At 36.0% G+C, this 22,823-nt stretch overlaps 1 protein-coding gene across 4 annotated transcripts in view; it reads left to right on the plus strand.

Annotated features, from left to right (window-relative positions):
* Positions 1-21,987, plus strand: part of si:ch211-204c21.1 (disabled homolog 2) — a 63,463-nt gene extending 41,476 nt beyond the window's left edge. For 3 of the 4 annotated variants that reach the window (XM_056458180.1, XM_056458181.1, XM_056458182.1), the window contains exons 7-14: positions 802-825; positions 1,435-1,467; positions 1,952-2,014; positions 9,650-10,240; positions 12,353-12,494; positions 15,868-16,326; positions 20,442-20,521; positions 20,800-21,987. In XM_056458180.1, the coding sequence (XP_056314155.1) occupies positions 802-825; positions 1,435-1,467; positions 1,952-2,014; positions 9,650-10,240; positions 12,353-12,494; positions 15,868-16,326; positions 20,442-20,521; positions 20,800-20,868 (1,461 nt within the window). In that variant the 3' untranslated portion in view covers positions 20,869-21,987. The remainder of the gene's footprint in view (positions 1-801; positions 826-1,434; positions 1,468-1,951; positions 2,015-9,649; positions 10,241-12,352; positions 12,495-15,867; positions 16,327-20,441; positions 20,522-20,799) is intronic. The other variant, XM_056458183.1, reaches the window with a different exon arrangement.
* The last annotated feature ends 836 nt before the right edge of the window (positions 21,988-22,823 follow it).

Below are 22,823 nucleotides of genomic sequence, written 5' to 3' on the forward strand. Positions count from 1 at the left end.
GAAATCTCCTTAGGTCTTTGAATATTTATGCATTCAGACGTTAATGTTCAAACACGTCTTTATATAAGTTCAGTATTGTTGTTGGAGATAAAATATAACACAGAAAACGTGATTTAAATATTTTCCAGTAGGCTAGATATTAATTATCCTTTACCAAAGTCTCTCTACTTGATGGTTGGTCTCGTGTGTCCACCATGTTTGTAGTTTATTTTCACTTTTCACCTGCGTTTGTAGTTCTAATCAAATTCACGTCCAACCCTCAATGCACTGTGGGCAATATCAGTGGTTAGAGGATGAACGGTTCCACACTTAAATTTTTTACTGGAAATTGTAAATCATCCAGGAACCTTTGGCATACTCTTATACTACGATTTGGGACCTACTAATTCTATTTTCAAATGCTATTTAGGACAGATAGTATGCGAATTGGGACACAGCATCTATGGCACAAGTGTCAAACTCAGTTCCTATAGAGAGCCGCAGCTCTGCACAGTTTGGTTCCACACCTAATTAAACACACCTTATCTTACTAAGTCCTTCAGGCTTGTTTGAAACCTACAGGTAAGGGTGTTGGAGTTGGCTTGAAACTAAACTGTACAGGGCTGCAGCCCTCCAGGAACTGAGTTTGACAGCCCTGCTCTATGTGAATTAATCCACATTAATGCATGTCTAAAGTGTTGTTATCTCATAGACATTACATAAGGACTGTAAACATTACCATCTAGTTTATTATGGATAAATGTCAGTCTTTTTGTCACAGTTTTTGCCTGCCTTACTAATCGGATCTTTTGTTTTCTTTAGGATGAAAATAATAAAGTGGTGGAGGTAAGTTCTGAGATTTTACTTGAAATATTTTTATATATTAATATCATTCTGTATATTTGAATGGCTTTTATTTTAAAGTCCTCTTGTTACATGTACTTACTAATAGCAATAAATCAAACAAAACTACATGCAGCTAACCATAAAACCCTGATAATATTGTCATATACAGCTGGAGTTTTTGTGGAAATTGGTCAAAATAGCGAACATTTTCAATTGTTGTAATTGAAAATTAAGGTTTATTGCAATAACTATTTCTCTCTTAAAGGGATAGTGCACCCAAAATTTTTTATTTTAATTTTAATTCCCTTATTTGTAGTAAAACTGTGTTTTAATAGTAGGAAAAATTATTAAGGTAGTGCCAGTCTTTTGTGTTCAACAGAAGAACGAAACTCATATAGGTTTTGAACATGTGTAGAGTGAATAAATTATCATATTTTATATTTGTGTGAACTAGCCTTTAAATCTTATGAAGTTAAAAAAATATTATAAAACTGCATGCAACAATGGCATTGCTATTTCAAAAGCTGTATATTTATACTGTAACAAGAGCACATTAAAATAAAGTCTATCCACATATAATCACAGTTTTTCTCAATCCTACCTCAACAGAACGGCAGCGAAGGCTCGCACATTGACAGAAAAGTGAGTATTATTTATTGTGGTGTGGTTTAAATTCACCAAATGGTTCTTCAAACACTGCAGCAGAGCTGCGAGAGGCTTGTTTTGTAGTAGCGTCCTCTAACCTGAAGCCAGTGTTAGTTGTGTCTCTCTGGCCCAGTTCCTAAAGCCCCCCGCTGAGTTGTCTTCATGCTGTTGTTCACCATTTGTACCCTGCACCTAAACTAGTCTCCTCGGGGGGTGAAAGCTAATGAAGTTAGCAGACAGGAAATAACAGAGACACATCACATAGCAGCTCTCTCTCTCCATTCCTTTCACTCACAGACTATGAACAAAACAAAAAAACGCCATTCTCCTCATTCTCTTCGCTGCTCATTTCCTCCTATTCATCTGCCTGAAGCATGAATGGCTCTTCTCTTAGGTGTTTTGGTTACTCTGACTCTGTTTGGCTTCCAGAATCTGGGCTGAATGTTGTTGTTTTTATGCTTTTGTTGATGCTGTGTTGCAGGGCGTTGAACAGCTGGACTTGTTTGGAGACATGTCGACCCCACCAGACTTAAACTCTCCCTCGGTAAGACTGTTGGGCAAGAATGAGTCACACGTGTTGATGCAGAAATACACACATTCTGACTGAATGAGACACTTTTTTCCACATGTTGCTTATTAATGGTTTGTTTGGACGACTGCTTTACTAATGGTACAGTTCACCCCAAAAATGAAAACTCTAGCATACAATCTCGGTTTCTTTCTGCTGTTGAACACAAAGGAAGATATTTTGAAGAATGCTGAAATAAAAGCCATTAGCCGCGTTTCCACTATCGCGCCTAAAGCGAGCGAGCCAGGGCGAGCCAAGGCCAGTCGCGTTTCCACTATCACTTCCGGGGCGTAATCGGGCCAAAGCGGGGCTTCCTTGGGGCCAGCGTCCGGCCTTTTTCGGCCAGCCGAATACCTTGGGCCAAGGTGGGCCAACTGGGGCTTCGGGGCGGGGTTACGTACAAGGGCGGAGTTTTCCTGTCAGGTAAAGAGGAGACAAGATGCTTTCTTCCCTTACATTTGTTTTGCTATCGCGCTAGCCTTGCAGCCAAAATCTGTGTTCGAAGTAAATGCCGCCGAACTCGAATGTCCTTATCCAGGGATCGCTGTCTGGCCTTACACCAACAGACCACAAACAGTAAAAAAAGCAATCGCTTCGGTGTTCTCCATCTTCCAGCTCTCGTAGTGATGCCAGGTTGTCTTTGTGGTTATAATTTGAGCTTTTTGTTCCCGCTGAAGTGGGCGGGTTGTGTGACGTTTGATTCGGGGGACGTTCTGGGGGCGGTGTTTGCGTGACGCGCTGCGAGCAACTAGCCCGACAGTGGAAACGCGACATGATTTCGGCCTCATTTCTCAACCTCCCGGGCTATTGGCCCGGCCTGGCCCGATTAAAGCCCTGGCTCGCACTGGCCCGATAGTGGAAATGCGGCTATTGAATTCCACAGTATGATTTTTGGTACTATGGATGTCAACAGCTGCACATTCTAACGATCATCATCAAAATATCTTGACTTGTGTTCAACAAAAGAATGAAACCCATAATAGTAAATAAATAGTGAGGAAATGTTCATTTTTGGGTGAACTATTCCTTTCATGCAGGAAATATACATTAATGTTATTGTTACTTCTAACCATGGAAATCTGTACGCCAGCTTATTTACTAATTTAAGACATTACACCATTAGACAGAGACTAGTGGCGTTCAGACGACTCTCATATCCTGTTATAGTCCTTGTTTAGTCTTTGGTGCTTGATTGACCTCAAATGCAGAAAATGCCGTCACGGGGAGTTGAAGGCCTGGGCTTCGGCCAACCAAAACAACAAGCACTAAAACCTCAACAAGGCTCAGTTGTTTGAAGACGCTGCTCAGTGGAGGAGCTTTACAGCCATATGAGGCCATTTTGTTCAGGGCGATGGATTCTGAGGTCTTTTAAAAGTGTTAAAGGCACAATATGTACGATTATAAACTATCAACAATAAAACTTTAGAACAGTGTTGTATATTTGACTAAATTAACAACGGCTACTTGCATATATTATCCCAAATGTTTGGAAGAATGTTCAAATCCAGAGAAAGAATAAATTTTTTGTAGTGACACGATTTTTTTTTAATGCATGAACGATATATACAAAACAATGCCAGAGGTGTACATAAAAAATATGAAAAGCATAATAGAGTTATATAAAAGTACAAAGACACAGTAGGTAAAATTTAATATAATAACAAATAAAGAAAACAAATAGGGGAGAGCTGGGCACAAAGTAACACTTTTTGGTTTTGGCCAAATAATGAACAAAGAAATGGGGTTAGAGAAACCAGAATTTTTTTAAAAACAACACACAAGCCTCTCCTACAAATGCACACTGAAAGTATGATCACCGGACCTATGGATTCTGTGCAGCATTGGCAAAAGTGCCTGGAGTAAAAATTGTAAGTTATAACAGTCAGAGGGTTAGTTGTAACACATGCTTAAAAAGGCAGATTTCACACAATTAATTTAAATTCAGTTTACTTTAAATAGTAGTTATATTTCCTCAGTAGCTATTTTTTATTCTACACAGTATGTTTATTTATTTATCTATTGGATATATATTTGTATTTATTTGCGTTATTATCCATTATTAAACAATGCGTTTATTTGCATTATTAGCAATAATTTCTTTTTCTATTAAAAATATATATTCTATTTAAAAAAAAATATATATAAAAGTTCTCAATATTACACTCAAAATTCAAAAATAATTTTGTTAGTTTAACTGGTGTCCAGCAGTGTAAAGCTTATTTGTAACACCGTTACAACTAACTCGCTGTGTCATGTTTTCCTCAAAAACAGACACTGTGTGTTTTTTACATCTTTCAAAATGATTCCATCTTTTAGCCTAGAAGACGGTAATCACAACAATATAAGATTTTACAAACAAACTTTCACAGATATTTTAAAAGGAAAAAAAATTGACTATAACAAAAAATTATTTTATGCTGCAAAAATGGTTTCTCTTATGTTTCTCATCCAAATTTCGCCAAACTTTTTCAGTAATTGGCAGGAGGATGTCTGCTGACACTGTGGTGAAAACCTCGGAACCTGCCATGGTCAACCCTGAGCAAATACCTTAATACTCTGTGTTACATTTTACCCCATGTTACTTTGTACCCCGCGGTAATGGTATTTATATAAATATCTAGTTCTTTAAGTACCACTGAGAAAAATAGGCTTCTGACTGTTAAATTTACAAACATGGATATGAAACTTGGTAAGTATAATCAAAAGATTGATCACATGAAGACTTCAGATGCAAAAACCTCTAAATGCCGTTTCAAATTTTCTCCTAAAATGGGCATTTTTCTCAAGCTCCTGTGCAAATGTTCGATAAATCTACTTTTATGGCAAATAATATGTTCTTTGCATTGCCTTTAAAGTGAACACAAAGATGGCATGCTGAGAAAAAAGCTTATTTTAGATCTGAGGTTTGCTTTTAGGTTTGCATCTGAACTCTTCACATAAGCTTAATTTTCCAACTTCTTATTGTACCGTAGTTCAAAAAACCCAAAATGACATATTCATACAGTAAAAGAAATTTGACAGCACTATATCATTTATAAATTTAGATACCGTCCACCATAAACTTTTTTGCATGCTGACAAGGTACTGTTTCTGGGTATATTGAACAAAAGGAACATTTGACATCCATGTCTTCAATAAATCTGGTTAAAAAATACTTCACCGGGTAAAAATTAGGTAGTATCTTACATGGGAATTCTTTGATTTTATCTGTAATTAGATATTTATTAGGTGATAACCAAACTTTCCTCCAATCAATATTTTGAATAAACTTAGACCAATAGAAAATAACATATGGTTTACTAACAAATGGGCTCTATGCACAGCTACAGGTTTAAAGCCAATGATAAACTTCCGGTGAAAGCTTAATGTGACTATTTTCAATTTCACATGGTTGTTTTTACAGCATCGATGTTGTAATGTAATTACAATCCATTCAGTTAAATAGACTTAAGCATTCCTTTAGTTGTTCAAGCGTAAAATGAGATGAAAGACTAGCGCCATCAGTAGAAATTCCATTGAATATACTGGGGTAAAATAACCTGTCATATTTTAAAGACATGGAATTTATTGTAGTGTTCTTGTCTGGGTTGAGACTCACTTCATATCGTATATCTAACAGCAGTGAAGATTGCTGATTTGTAAAGAAATCAGACCTTAAACGTGACAATTTTGTAATGGAAAGCCCTTGGGCTGCTTTGCTGTAAATGAACGTCCGTGTGAATATAGCCGATTAATTTTAAAATAGTAGACGTATGTCCTTATTGTTATTCTTTTTGCTACATGAAAAACTAATTTTGCCACAGAAAGTATCAGCAGGGTGAAGAAAAGATGCATTCTTAGAGTATGAAAGACATCTACATGAACAATTAGTGACACAAAATATGTCTTTGTGTTGCCATGCTAATGATGTAGCTTGTCCTTAATATGCGGTTTGGTTTTATAGAAAACACGAACGATTTTTTAGACTGCTCAAAGCAGCATTATAACAGAATCTTAAAATGTATTTCATATGATAATACAGTGCTGCCAGGAGAACAGTAAGCAGTGGACAATGGCAAAAAAAGCTTCATCAGCATTTACTTTAGTGTTATCATTCCACTTCAATGACTTTCAGCTTTACTCTTCTTCATACTACCATGATAAGTTTTGAATACTTTAGGTCTTGCAAGAACATTATTTCAGCAGTAGTCCTGTAGAATGTGATGAAGACCACAACTCCCGTGATTCCACACTCAGTCATGACGTCATCAAACTATCCCTTGGTTTATTGTAAACACACGCCCTCTAGTGGCTAAAATTACACATTGTGCCTTTAAACTGAGCTTCAGCAGAAAGCATGAATCATATAATTAGTGTTTACTTTAATTGTGAACTTTTTACAAGTGGTGTTGATGCAGAGTTTGTTTTGTTCCTCTAACTAAACATTGCAATGACTGTGAGAGAGCAAGTTCAGGTAATGTGTGCATATGTTGTGAAGTTTATTTATTCATTTTTAGTCATTCATGATTCAACCCATGCTTTGTTGCTAGCATATTTGAGGGGACATTACAAATTGCAGTAGAGAGGTATAAGGGACAAATCTGTACCAATAAAATGCTCAAGTATGTGAATATCTTTAGATTTTAGCATTTAAAAAAATAGAGGGGGAGAAAATGGATGCAATACCGAACATATCCACTAGATGACTACAGCTCCATTGGTGACCATTCCATTCAAAGTTTGAGTTTTTCCATGCTTTTCACAATATTTATAAAGTGGTATGGGTCGAATGGCAGTATTCGATTTGATTTCAACCTCAGAGGACCAAACTGAAACAGACACTCAGTTGAATTTGTATTATTTTCCAAAGTGACACTCAAAAAATATGTTTGTTGTTTGTTTAAACTACTTATTTAAAATGAGCTGAACCAACACAACTCTTGAGTTTTTGGGACAACTTAATGGTTTTATGTTCAATCCACTTAAATTTGTAAAAGCTAAAAAGCTAACTTAATTCCTTTATGTTAACCCAACACAAATAGATTAGACCCAACATTTTTTACAGTAAATGTGTCCATACAGAAATCTGATATATTGTCATAAATTAACCTAAATTATAGAAAAATATAAAGTATAGTACACAATTACAAAACATATTTGTAATTCTAATAGGTAAAATATATATGTAAATTGACATTTTTGCAGTATTTTGAAACATACTGTATGTTGCATCTGTATGTTTGCATGAAATCCAAAATTTGGATTGTATAAAACTTGTATGTCATATTAGTGATATGCATATTCATTTGCATATTGCATTATATCAGATTTCTATATGTAACCCCGCCAGTCCTACACCACCCAACCCGCTCCCGGCTGGGATTGAACAGGTGACCTTCCGTATGGGATTTGGCTGCTCTACCAAGGAGGCTAAAGACCATAGCCTCTAGCGTCTGTCGCTAGAGCACCTTTAGAGGTCAGAGGAGTGAGGTTTACCTGCACAGCACTTACTAGCTGGCCTCCGTTACACTCGCCCCCTAAACCTCACTCCCATCCGGGTCACGGCACCAATGTAACCCCACCGGTCCTAGACCACCCAACCCGCTCCGAGGTGAGATTGAACTGGCGACCTTCCACACGGGAAACGGTTGCTCTAACAAGGAGGCTAAAGACCATGGCCTCTCGCGTCTGTCGCTAGAGCACCTTTAGAGGTTAGAGGAGTGAGGTTTACCTGCACAGCACTTACTAGCTGGCCATCGTTACATATAGTATAGGGGATAATTTTTGAACTCTTGACACAAAAATGAACAGCAGTTCATAACTTTAGTTTTCATAACTTTACATGTGTATCAGTATTTTAAATTACAGATGTGAACTCAGCTTATTAACTCCGATAAGTACTTTGTTAATATAGAATAAAATAATAAAAAGCTCTTGCTTTGAGATACTTAATAAAAACCTGCACATATGAAATCATGAGTCTTTAAGCCAGGGGTGTCCAGTTCTGTTCATTGAGGGCCATGAATCCATGAGTCTGGACACCACAGTTTCAATCTTTCAGATGATGTATGTACAGTGTCATGACTGCTTTAGATTTATACTAAGAGGATTAATTGATTAAAGTTGAAAAACATTGTTCTTAAATGTTGATACGACTAAAATACAGAACATATTGTATACATTTAATACAAATTTCAACTGTTTTCTCTTAAAAACAGAATGTCAGTATTACTTGCTGTAGATATAGGACAGCTGGCAGCCCATATTGTTTGCATTTATGATTTAAAGGGATAGTTCATAAAAAAAAGAAAAACATGCCATCATTTACTGATTTTCCACTTGCTTCAGATCTGTTTGAGTTTCTTTCTTCAGTTGGACACAAAACTATATATATATATATCACACAATATCAATATCACACGAGTAGCAGTGTGATGTGGCTGTATATCAGCACTGGTGGGAGCCGTGCGAGGCAGCAGGCCGAGTGCCTTAGTCTCCCACCAGTGATGATATACAGCCACATTGCACTGCTACGAGTGTGATATAGTGTTTATACATCAATTTGACGGCATAATCGTGTCTATAAAAAAAAAAAATTCAAACACTGAGGGTCTCAAAACCCTTTCGTAAGAGGAACTACTTTCTTCCACCATTCATTCACATCTGCAGCTGATGTCAGTACAGCAATAGCCGTTACTAATTCACCAACGTCGCTTTAGAGCTAGTATTCGACTGATTCTCTAGCGTAATGTCTAAAGTGATGACAAAACAGGTGATTTTGCTGACATTTTAAGATTATAAGACTGAACGGCATGAAATCCCATCAGTCTACAGAGATTTCTCCCAGTATTTCTCTGTTGCAATCGGGAGATCACAATATTACTATTGTATAAATACAGCACTACAACATACAAAAGAGAGAGATCGACTACGAAAGTCATTTACCTGTTTAATAATGATTTGATCAGCTGGAGTTTAAAATTACACTGGTTTTCTCCTAGGGCTTATTATGTGGTCTCTGTCGCCATCTTGTGGATGAACATCATCAAGTGGCTTTGCTCAAAGACAGGCTAATGGCCGCAGACGCGCTGTCTCTCAGAAATTATGAATGTTTAAAAATAGGCACTATCCTTATAAATAAACTGCATAGTTGCAATCTAAACAACAACATTCCTGACTAAAAAAGCCTCAAAATACATTATGTTGTCCAACAGCAGCAATATTTGTCAAACTGTAGAGTGTCCTTAGCTTGTTGCTGTATGTGGGCAGAGTAATACACAATGGTGAAAGGTAAAGAGGCGGGTCGAGTGCTGTTACTGGCAGAATATTGCACGGCTATCAGCCAATCATGTCCAGCATTCCTCAAAATATCTTGTGTTGTGATTAAAAGGAACAAATTCATAAAAGTTTAAAGAAAATTTCATTTAAATTTCTGGATGAACTATCCCTTTAACTACACAACATCTGCATATGGAAGTTGACCATACTTCATGCATGATTTCATCTTTAGATACACAAAATATACATCATGTAATTAGTGTATACATGTAATTATATATACATGTAATAATATTTTTTAATTTACTTCAGCTTAGTATTTATTCTCCTCTTCTCCTCTTCTCTCCCAACCAGTCAGAGGACATCCTACTGATGGATCTGTCCACCGAGATAGACAGCAATCAGAACTGTCTTAAAGGAAACCCGTTCACCTCATCTTGTGTCTCCAGAGCCCCGTCCAGCCTCACGCCTGAGAACCCCTTCACCTCTCAGCTCAGCTTCTTCCCCACCCCGATCCATGACCCGTTCAGCGATGACCCATTTTACAAAAAAAACGACGACCAATCGATCCGGGATGACCCCGCCAACCACAGCCCTAATAGCTTGTTCAATGGTGGCCCTAAAAATGGTGACTCGGACTATTTGGGCCAGCAGTTTGACCAGCTCTCCAACAGGACGGTCATTCAGGCCCTCAGTAACGGTCACTGGCCGATAGATGGCAGAGCTGGAGAAACCACTAGCTGGACCCAAAACACGGTCCCGGTTCAGGAGCAGAATGGACATGGGAACGGGATGCCAAATCCATTTGTGGAGAAGATTCAGAATGGAGTGAAACATGAGAATGGAGGGACTGGAGAGTCGCATAACCATCAGGCCAAGGATTCTGTCATTATTTGTCCTCCACCACTTAATATGAAAGCTGGAAGAGGCAGGAGAAGTGTAAAGGTGAGATGGCAATCAATCGTGATATGTCTCTTTCATGTTCTAATGTCTTTTTACTGCTTTCTCATTGTAAAATCTCCTTGACAGTTTATAGAAACACTCCACTTTTTTTGAAAATAGGCTCATTTTACGACTTATTTAGAGTTATATGAGTTTTATCATTTTTTATTATTATTAATAAAATTGAGGCGGTTGCATTTTCCGAATTTTCATTGCCAATCTTAAGCCAATTGTAATCGTTTTGTTTTTTTGGAATTTGTAATTTCCCCAACTATTGCAGAGCCCGCGGGATCAGAGTGGTTGCTCCGACTTGGCCCTACCCTGATCCAGTTTTAGTATTTTTGAATCCATTTAGCAGATCTCCTGGTCTTGGAGGAGTACATTTAGCTTAGCTTAGCATAAATCATTGAATCGTATTAGACCATTAGCATTTCACACACAAAAAAGAAAGTTTTGATAGTATTTCTTTGTAAAGCTTGACACTTTTATAGTTACATCATGTACTAAGACCAAAAGAAAATTTAAAGTCAATATTTTCTAGGAACTCTACTCTTATTTTGGCATCAAGGAACTTTGCTGTCACACCATGGCTGCAGCAGGCATGATGAATTACACCAGTTACGAATCTGTATAGTAAGAAATTTTAGCAAGATGCTAATGGTCTAATTCTATTCAGTGAGTTATGCTAAGCTAAGCTAAAATGGCTCCTGTCAGACAATGTGGCATGAAATTTAGCCTACTTTCAAAAATAGTGAAGTGTTCCTTTTAAGGTCTCTAATTTTATTATATCTAACACCACTTTATGGTAATGTTTGTTTGCCTGAATTTTTAATGCTTCAGTGAGTTATGCTTGTAAGGTAAGAATAGATTTTTGCCACTACATTACACTGTGTTTGTGTGTATGTATGTATATATACAGCTTGCATGAAATTTCTCATTTTCTCTAGATTCATGATTTATAGCTATGTGTTTTAGAAAAAAAAAACTAAATAGTTTTATTCTTGATAGAAAACTGATTTTTTTATCATTATACAACAAAAAAGTGCCATGACTTTAGACATGTTTATATTTATTTTTAGACAGCAATAAATACACCTTTAAATTATTGTCTTTATAATGTGTACTGTTTAATTTAGTTGTTTAGTTTAGCTTTTATTATTATCTCTTTATTTTTGAATAATGACTATCATTCGTTTTAACATGTTATATCAATATTTTGAATACCAAAACTAATTGTTAGGGAATAGCAGTTATTTAATAATACTATATTAAAGGACTCTTACTCACAGTGGACTCAAGAAATATTAATTAATTGTAATTTAAATCATTTTGTTTGTATACTATTCTTCTAAACATTTAGCAAGACATATTCAAAATGTAATTAAATGTATTATGAGCGCTTATTTTTATTTATCGCTTATTTACATTAATATATTTGTGACATTGCTGTATTTCACCCATAATCTGACATTTGAGTATTATTTGAAACATTGAAGTAGACACTTTAGCCACTGTTTATTGAAATATTTAAGATAATTGATTTATTTTGCAACGAAGGACAGTGTAGTAATGTAAATGTTATGTAATGTGCATTTATATGGTGTATTTATTGCAAACACACCTAAAGCTCTTTACAATCGTAAGAAGGGGTTTCTCACTTTTTTATTTAAATAATTCTAGAGATTATTTATTTATTTTTATTTTATTTATTTTTCACAAGGTCAGTAATCTACTTTCAACCTTCAAGAATGTAAATGTACCCAAATTAGCCCAAATTGATACCTAATTTGAACCCTAGTTTTGGTTGGTAGACTTTTGTCTCTTGTTTTTTACTAGAAAAACTGTAATATTGTAAAAAAAAATTAATAAATTACAATTTTAAAATAATTGTAATGTATTACTGTAATGGAATCCTGATTTATTCCTCAGTTATTCCTCCAGTATTGAGTGTGACATCTTGAACACTGATAATATTTCTGTGAAAACTGATGAATAGGAACAATCAATCTGCATTGATTTGAAATAGAAATACATATATTTGTTCCCTGTTCTGTATTTTTAGCTTTCGTTTACGCAGGTTGTGAACTTGTGTAACTCTTTTTATCTCTTTTATAGTCTCCTTCAAATGAAAACCTTGGAATGGCTTCATTTGTTTCAGCAGAGCAGTCTGAATCTCCACCTACTCCACCCGAGAGCTGCTCCGTCAGCAGTCTGTTCAGCAGGAGCCCTTCCTCCACAGACACTCTCACAGATCTGGGTGAGAAACTCCACACAATTAACAAATAACCTGACATTTGTGAGCTTTTAGTAAAGGCTTTATCAAAATGTCAGTGATTCTTATTTAAATGAGAGTCATATGAGAGTCTGGAAGGAGTGTTGTTTTGTTTATATTACTTTTGCTCAAGCAGTAGAGCATCACACTAGTAAGGTCAAAGGTCATTCAATTGATTTAATTCACAGTGAATACATAAACCGATTAAATGTGCTTCTTGAAGACATCTTGGAAGTTGTCATCATCAAGTTTAAAGGGACACTCCACTTTTTTTAGCTTAGCATTAACCATTAAAATGGATTAGACCATTAGCATCTCGCTCAAAAATAATTTAATTATTTAATTTAAATTATTTAAAGCTTAACCTTACTGTATTTATTCTGTATCTATGCTAAGCTAAGCTAAAAGTGACCATTTACATTTATGAGCACAGAATTTTTCCAAAATAATAAGTAAATTCACAATACACTAATATTACTCTTTAATTATATTGCTAATATTACTGTGAGAATGTTTAATATACCTGTTTCATACTGTACAAAACATTTAGTAAGATTTTTTAATTAATTTGAGGTTTTTAAAATACCTCCTGTTCACCATAACTGCATTTATTTTAAGTAAAAAATACAATAAAACTGTCAAATTACAAAATTTTAGTTTTGTAAAAAATAACTTTTTTTTTGTGCTAAAAAATCAGTTTGTTGTACTAATGAAAACCTTCTGCTTCTTAATTCTTAATAAACCAGAATACTTTTTTCAGAATTCTTAAATGATCTAAAAGTTCTGAAACATTTATTGAAAATAACTTCACTGCCACAACATCACTGGTCATGTAATGCATCAGTGCAGTATACATTTGACAAGAAATAACTAATTATTAAGTATCCATTCGCTTTAAAAGGATAGCTAAACACTAATGTACTGTGGTACAACATTAGTAAAAAGTAGATGATATGGTGAATAGTATTGTGTTTTTACCAAGTGTGCCACATGCCTGCTTTTGAGTGACGCTCTTGACTGTTAGCTTGCCCCCTGGGGGCTTGCTGCGAGACAAGTCATAAAGCCCGCCTCCTCCATGTTTATAAATGAGATTTGAGCACAAATAAAAAAACTAATTACACTTGCAATAAAATTTCCCAAAAGATGGTTTTGGTGAATTAAGGCACTAGTTATCAAGCTGATATATGTTCAGATCTTCATTTTTGTAAACAGTATGTTTTTAGCCAGCAATTTAATGCTATAAAAACAGGGTGTCCCATCATGATTGACATTTGTGATTGACAGCTTCTCAAAGCAGATCATCTGAGCTTTGGGAGAAGATTGAAGTGTTATTATTCGATTTCGTGTTATTTTACCATGAAAAAATTTGTGACCTACGAGATCTGATGGATCACTGTTTATTCAGCAAAGTGAGGGTTTTATCGGGCTTTAATATTAGTTTACTGATACACGCCTAGCCAAGACTGGGAAAATACAGATGATTATTATCTAGCATTAATTCTTTTTATGGGTGGGAAATAATAATTACGAAGACAAATCTTATAGTAGCCTATCTCCACATCAATCTCCTGTAATGTTATTTGAATTTGATTTACAGGAATCTCTGACATTTTGAGTTTCGGCATGTTATTGAGTTTATCTACTGAATTTGCTGTTATAAAATATTAATGTGCTAAAAGCAGAATCTTATATAACAAATAGAGCTGTAAATGTTATATTATTTATTTACACCATTTACTATTGGCTTTTTATTTGAAAACACTTACTAAACATTAAAATGAATGTAAATTCTTATTTGCCAGATATTAAGGCATGGAATAAACTGAATGAAAAGGGAGGCAAAAAATTATAAACAATATACAAGCGATGTTGCAGCAGCTGATAGGCCTATATGATATAGACATCAGTTGAGGTATTAATACTGCTAAGTTTATTGTACAGATTGACAAGGATTATTTTATATAGTGCATAGATGGAGGCTGCACGGTGGCGCAGTGGGTAGCAAGTTCACCTTACAGCAAGAAGGTCACTGGTTCGAGTCGCGGCAGGGTCAGTTGGTGTCAGTCTGTGTGGAGTTTGCATGTTCTCCCCGTGTTCGCGTGGGTTTCCTCCGGGTGCTTCGGTTTCCCCCACAAGTCCAAAAGCATGTGGTATAGGTGAATTGGGTAGGCTAAATTGGCCGTAGTGTATGAGTGTGAATGAGTGGATGTGTGGATGTTTCCCAGTGATGGGTTGCAGCTGGAAGGGCATCCGCTGCTAAAACATATACATAAAACATAAAATGTGTTTATATGTTATTGCTCATATTTCTACCCCTGTGAAGATAATAAATATCATCAAGAAATATTTTTTGTGCTCATAGCTGAGTCTAACTTAGGCTAGAGTGTATGAAAGATCGATTATTTTTGCAGTCCAGCATATATTGCTTTTATTAAATTGTTAAAAACAGCTTATACCACACAGTTTTTAAATCGTATATTATAAGTGTAAGTGTTTATATTTATATTAGTGCGCCTTTGTTATAGTGCAGATACGGGTGGTCAAATGAGAAGTTTAGGGGGAGCATGGTTGATTTGACGTCATGCGTTTGGTTGGAAGCTTGATTCCACGGCTCTGCCTCTGGCTCCATCTAGTAGTCCCCTCTGCACATGCCCAGGCTTCAATTTTAGTAGTGTTTTGTGACAGTTTGTGCCCATCATGAGGCGTTTTGGCTTCAAAGCGTTCAATGGGAAAAGACGCTGTTGCGTCGTCCATATTTTTTACAGTCATTGGTTTTAACACAGTGAATACAACTTAGGCTCTTTGAAACATAAAAATGACTCTGTGTCAAAAGAATGCTTCATTTGACTCCTGTCTTAAAGGGGACCTGCTAAAGATGTAAAATAAGTCTCTGATGTCCATAGAGTGTGTATGTGAAGTTTCAGCTCAAAATACACCACAAATGTTTTAAAACTTTGATCCAAATTGTGCTGTTTTGGTGACTGTCGCTTTAAATTCAAATGAGATTGTGCTCTTTTCAAAAGAGGGTGGAGCTACAAATGCCCACGTGTCAGCATAGTGGCAGATTCAAAAACAAGACTAATGGCCTTTGCTAATGAAGGATAGATTGTCACTAGTGGCCGGAGCTTTCCCCCTCTCATGACAGGTACAAATGAAGAAAGTGGATCAAAGTGTTTCTGCAGACTGTCTGTATCAAGTGTGATTATAAAAATAAAAATATATATTTTTTACCTGTAGAAGCTGGTTGTTACACGACTGTTTAAACCCCTTATAATAATGATTTTTGCATAATAGGCCCCCTTTAAGAGGAACACTCAAGAAGCTTTTTAATGCTTGCCTTTTTTCATCTTCTCTCCAGAAGGCTTGTCTCTTCAAGCTCCAGCAGGATCTGCTCTGTGGAATCAGCCGCTCTCCTCCATCTTTAGTGTCTCCCAGCCCTTAACTCAGGCTCCAGTCTTCTCCTCTTCTACAGGCTCTGTCTGGGCAAATGCTCCTGCGGGTTTTGGATCCTCCACCGTTTCCCATCAGCTTCCATCATGGAGCGCCGCCCCAGTTTCCAATGGATCCAATGGTTCCTGGAGCCCTCATCCACCCCTGGGCAACCCGTTCCAAAGCAGCATATTTCCAGATGGACAGCAGAGCTCCAGTCCTCCTCCCCTGGTTCCCCCGCGGCCAGTGGCCACCAAAGAAGCTCCAAAGGTGGACAGTAATGCTTTTGTTGACTTGGATCCTCTAGGAGAAAAGGAGAAGAGAGATATCAAGGACATGTTTAAGGATTTCCAGATGGCCAAGCCACCGAACGTGCCAGCAAGAAAAGGTGAGCAGATGTTGTTGCTGTATTTGTATTTAAAATCACTCATTCTATTGAAGAATCCCATCCATTCGATCGGCTGTGTTTGCTTAATGGGCGAGGGAATGCAACACATGCCAAGATCACTTTATCGCAGTGTGTATGCAAGTGTTTGGTGTTCAGCACGTTTTAGCATGCATAAACATGTTGTCAGCTAAACACAGCTGTTACTGCAGGTTTCTGACAATAGGAATGTGTTTAATGTTTGAAAAATAATTTCTCATAATAATTTTAGCATGTTAACACAAGGCAGAAGCTTTTATCGTTTTTTTTTTTTTGTGTGTAAACATTATTTACCAACAGTGTTGGGTATAACTATTTACAAAGCAAATAGTTACTGTAATTAAATAACTTTTCTACAGAAAACATCAAATAAGGGTTTACTTTTCATTTTTAGGTAGTTTGATTTCAGTTATTTATATGGCAATATGCTTGCCTTAAGTACTGTAAATAAATTCAAGTTTGCATGTTCTCCCCGCGTTCATGTGGGTTTCCTCCAGGTGCTCCGGTTTCCCCCATAGGTCCAAAGACATGTGGTGCAGGTGAAGTGGGTAAGCTAAAAATTGTCTGAAGTGTATGTGTGTGAATAACAGTGTATGGGTGTTTCTCAGTGATGGGTTGCGGCTGAAAGGGCATCCGCTGCGTAAAACATATGCTGGATAAGTTGCCGGTTCATTCCGCTGTGGGGACCCCAGATTAATAAAGGGACCAAGCCGACAAGAAAATGAATGAATGAATATTTTTCTACTGAGGAACGTTTATCTTATGTTTAAGAAAAAATAATTGAGAAATTATAAAAAAATGAATTGTTCATGACAATGTAAAGGTATAAATCCTGAGAAGCAGAGTAATTGTAGATGTTTAAATAATAATAATAACAATAATAATAAAAATAGAAATAATATTTATTGTGTGGAGTTTGCATGCTCTCTCCATGTTTCCTATGGGTGCTCTGGTTTCCCCCTCAGTCCAAAGACATGTGCTATAAGTTAATTGGATTAACTTAATTAGCCGTACAGTATGAGTGCATGTGTAAATGCGAGAGTGTATGGATGTTTCCCAGTACTGGGTTGCGGCTAAAAGGGCATCTGCTGCATAAAACATATGCCAGAATAGTTGGCGGTTCATTCTGCTGTGGCAACCCCTAATAAATAATACCTCGTTTCCACTAAGTGATTATGGTACGGTACGATTCGGTATGCTTTTATAGACATTTCCACTGTCAAAAGGTGTACCGAACCGTATCACTTTTTCTCTTTTCTTTGCAAAGGGTACAAAGCGTCATTGATACCAAGGGTACCAATGATGCGCAGCTGAACGCTATTGGTTTGCAGAGATACGTCAACAAGCCAGAATGAAAACAAAGGAAGCAACATTTTTAAAAACACAGCCGAGACATTACACCGTAATAATAATATACAAATAATAATGAGCCATGGTCAAACAAACCTTGTCGTCGTCTTGGTGAACAGCCGCAAAGCCAAGAAGAACAAAATCTGCTGTGTCCTGTTGTTGTTTTACGAGCCCGTCTAAATGTGTGAGCGGTTTCACTTTGTCCAGAGAGCTCGCGATCGTGTCTATATTTGAAATAACGAACTTGAGCTCATATTAATAACGTGCTTGTGATCATTGAAGCGCTCTGATATCCATTCCTGTGAGAATGAGCCAAACGCGAGAGTGAAGCGCGAAAAAAAGGAGAAGCCAGAAAAAACAGCAGCAAACGATGCTTCTGCAACCGAAAACATGGACAAACTGCCATGTTTAACTATTATCATCGCCTTTTGGACTATGATGAACTCTGAATGACAGAATTACTTCCTAACAAGAGGCTACATGTGCTGCTGAAGATTAAAGACACAAATAAGAGGTTTGCACTAACTGTGGGCTATATTTCGTGTTGTTTTTAACCCAAATAAGGACTAAATGTATGCTGTGTGTAGTTTATCTGTTCATATATGTTGCATTTATTTATTTCATTTAATCGCAGACGTTACAGTTAGCTATTTCACACTCATTGATCTGCAGTTATAATCAAATCGTGTTCATAGAAAGGTTAGTAATCAACATTTATACAGAAGTATTTATATGTATAAAGCATCTGTTTTGTGAGAAGTGCTTTTCATATGATATGGAACGACCCATACAGCTTTACTGTAGACATTTCCTCGAGTAAAAATTATGTCGTCTGAAACTTTCTGTCGTACACCACGCTCACCAAAAGAGTACACTTTTGGCAGTGAAAACGCAAGCTTGATAAGGGTGACCCATACCGACCCGTACCATACCGTACTTTACCTCTTAGTGGTAACGGGGCATAAAGGACTAAGCTGAAGAAAAATGAATGAATGAATGAATGAATGAGTGAATGAATAATATATATATATATATACAGTGCATCCGGAAAGTATTCAAAGCACTTCACTTTTTCCACATTTTTTTTAGGTTACAGTCTTATTCCAAAATGGATTCCAAAATTCATGTATTTCCTCAAAATTCTACACACAATTCCCCATAATGACAATGTGAAAAATCTTTTTTTTGAAATTGTTGCAAGTTTATTAAAAATAAAAACCTGAAAAATCACAGGTACATAAGTATTCAAAGCGCTATGAATACTTTCGGGATGCACTGAAAACTTATCCAGCACATGTGTTATGCAGCGGATGCCCTTCCAGCTGCAACCCATCTCTGGGAAACAACCATACACACTCATACATATGTCTTTGGACTGTGGGGGAAACCGGAGCACCTGGAGGAAACCCACGTGAAAGCAGGGAGATCATGCAAACTCCACACAGAAACGCCAACTGACCCAGCCGAGGCTCAAACCAGCGACCTTCTTGCTGTAAGGCGACAGTACTACCTACTGCGCCACTGCGTCGCATATATATATATATATATATATATATATATATATATATATATATATATATATATATATATATATATATATATATATATATATATATATATTAGTGGTGTCAAAATGAGTGTGTTAACGCATGCGATAAATTTGAAATATTGCCAGTTGCAGGGCTTTTTTTTTCCTGTAGTGGCCGATGTGTGTTCAACATGCAAAGAAATATGGAGAAGACCAAGGAAGCACTTTTAAAAGGAAAGTTTCAGTATAAAACAATGTAGCTATCCAGCTCGTTTCCTCCAGAGTTTCATCTAATCTCGTATGTTTAATTTTTAATCTTTCGACTTTTGTTTTAACGGAATTTCATACCACATGCCAAACGAAAAGAAAAACCTCCGCATTTCGTGACTCGGTGGTCCTTTAAGGTAATCAAAAATCACTGTTTACATGGTAGACTGTTCTCACTCTCAGCTCACATCATTCAAAAGAAAAGAGCCACATTGTCCCCCAATAATGCAAACAGACTGGACTGTCTCAGCAACTGGCTGAATATAAAAGAGGACTAAGCTAAATTGTTTCTACTTTATAATTAATGTTCTCAACTATCAGCAATACAACTTTTCTTAATGAGTACGATTGTTTGCATTCAATACTTTATTATTATTATAATTTTCCAATTTCCATATTTGCAACGCCTGTAGTTTGGCATTTTTTTGCAGTCCACTTAGAATCCAACATGGAAATAATTTTTTTCTTTATTGGCATTGATTGTTTTGAAATTGAAATGGCATTAACATGCCTGTGTTTTTATTTCTGTATTAAATATGGCTGTCAAGCCAGGATCTTGATGGTTTATTGTGGGTGTTTTGTTTATATGAAGAAATCTGTGTTACAAGTTAAACAAAAATTCTAATAAACAATCATATTTTAAACTTAAAATAGTTTTTTGTCTTGCGTTTACATTAATTTTACATTTGAATAGCCAAAATGACAAGTTTCAGTCTTTTAAATGTGATTAATCAAGATTAAAAGCAAAAAAAAGTGTGATTAATTAATTATTTTTTTATCGATTGACAGCACTAATATATATATATATATATATATATATATATATATATATATATATATATATATATATATATATATATATATAAATGAAGAATTGTTTTAAGAAACATGAAATGGAAGCTTAACATCTTCAAAATTGTTTTCATCACCTCAGAGCCATTAAAGATTGGAGGTCAGAACCCATTCGACAACTCCTATGGAAAAGATCTGTTTGGCACATCTGTACCTGCAACTGTACGTATATACATTAATCCATACAAGTGAATCTGAATGATTTTATCACACAACATTATTTAGTGTTGTTGTAATTTATATCTTCTAAAAGAAGATACACTGAAGAAAAGCAGCCAATTGACTTCCATAGTATTTTTGTTTCTTACTATGTATGTGAATGTCTGCTTTTTCCTATATTTTAATTCAAAAGAAGAAATAAATTCTAGTAAATGATAAGGACATTTTATTTTTTGGGTGAACTCGCCCTTTAACATCTCTTTTCTTCTTTACTTCAACAGAGCGCTCCTCCCATAAAAGCAGTGGACTTGGATCCGTTCAGAGACCCATTTGGAAACCCATTTGCATGATAGCCGTTCACCCTGATGACTCCATAGGGTCCAAACAAAAAAAAATCATTGAACAAGAAATTATGCAAAAGCAACTCCATCCCAGATATTTCTTACAGCTTTATAATGTTTTGGATACAACAGCACCGGTTTAATGTAGCTTTCCCACTAAAGTGCATTCCGTTGAAGAGCAGGTCTCTTAGCTCTGATGTCACAGCCAAATCAAGCGTTTGCAAACCTCCAGCTTTTATAAACCAGCATCGGATCTGTATGTTGGTCGAGAACCGGCTGAAAATAAACCATCATACAGTAATGGTTTCCTGCTAAAACACGGACTTCACTGCAGTTTGCCTCTAAATGACAACATGGTCATTTATGGAGTGGTTTTGTTTTCTGCACTAAAAGCACTCAAAAACAGTTTAGTCAAGTCTCCTTTGAGGACTTTTTCTATATTGCAGTATTATATTGACTTTGTGTTTACTTTTCCACATCTATTGAAAGCTTTAGGGCACGCGATTGGTCACTACTTTTGACAGATGAACAAATTCCATGTTTTTGTTTGTTTGTTTTATTCCAGTTTAAAGGGTTAGTTCACAAATTACTTATTTCTCAAGTCGTTCCAAACTCCTGAGATCTTTGTTTATCTTGAGAACACAAATTTAAAATACTTTAGATTGAATCAGAGAGCTCCCTCATCCTCCATAGACATCAATGGTCCCGAGACGTTCAAAGTACAGAAAAAGAATCCAAAATATTGTAAAAACATTCTGACCTTATTTTAACAGTCTAGTCGCAAAGTCTTAAGCACATGGCACAAAAGCATTAAGGGCGTGTCCGAATACACTTTTGCTGTTTTAAGGACGGAAAAATACGCTCTGCGCCCCCTACTTTTGTGGATAAGGAAACGATGAAAACTCACTCCACTGAAGACCTCCATTAGCCTACATATTTAGTTTAGTTTGATAAGTGCAAAGATTTGTTTCAAAACTATTTCTAAATTCAGTTCTAATTTCCAGCATATGAATAAATGAACAATAATAACGAAGTGTCGTCAAAAAACTGAGTTATATCCAAACACATGTCCTATTCTTATGCCCCATATAGTGACGCATGTCTAAAAAACCCGACAGGTGGACAAATCCTAACTTGTTTTTATAAAACAAATATATATATATATATATATATATATATATATATATATATATATATATATATATATATATATATATATATGTATATACATATATATGTATATATATATGTATATATATATGTATATATGCATTTAATAAATAATACTGCTAATAATAATAACATTATACGAATGCAAATTGTCATGAATAAACTGAAAAAGCCCCCCAACAGGAAGAAGGCATGGAGGCAGTGTTTTTATGTAGAAAATGATACTTTTTGTAACATTTTAATTCTTTATTTTTTTTCATATGTAAAGATATTTGTGTGTTGCTGTACATCCTGTGTGTATTAAGCAATGTGTAAGCATTTTGGACCTGCATAGACGCATAACACGCTCTGCGCTGGACTCCAGACCAGCTTTCAGTTGGTCAATGGCACGGTCAATGTTTCAGTTCCTCGAAATAGCAATGTGCCAACAATGTGCCTCCTTTTTAGACAAGAACATCCATGAGTCCACAAAGTGGCACAAATGGATTTGCTATTTCAACAACGTGGTGCAAAACGTGAAAATTAGGGTTGTGCTGGTCTGAAAATATCAACAAATCACGCCAAACATGTCTTGCGCCTTCTTGCGCCGAATGTATGATAGGGCCCTCCATGTGACTTCAGTGGTTCAAATATAATCATAGGAAGCTCCTAGAACACTTTTGTGTAGCAAAACAAACCTGTAAATACGAATACGGAATTGGCGAAAGTCATTTCACCTTTTTTTCGCACACAAAGGAATTCTTGAAGTTCTGAATGATTACAGTTAAGCCACTGAAGTAATCATGGAATGTTTT

This window comes from Danio aesculapii, chromosome 5 (genome assembly GCF_903798145.1).
Source record: "Danio aesculapii chromosome 5, fDanAes4.1, whole genome shotgun sequence".
Classification (NCBI taxonomy): Eukaryota; Metazoa; Chordata; class Actinopteri; order Cypriniformes; family Danionidae; genus Danio; species Danio aesculapii.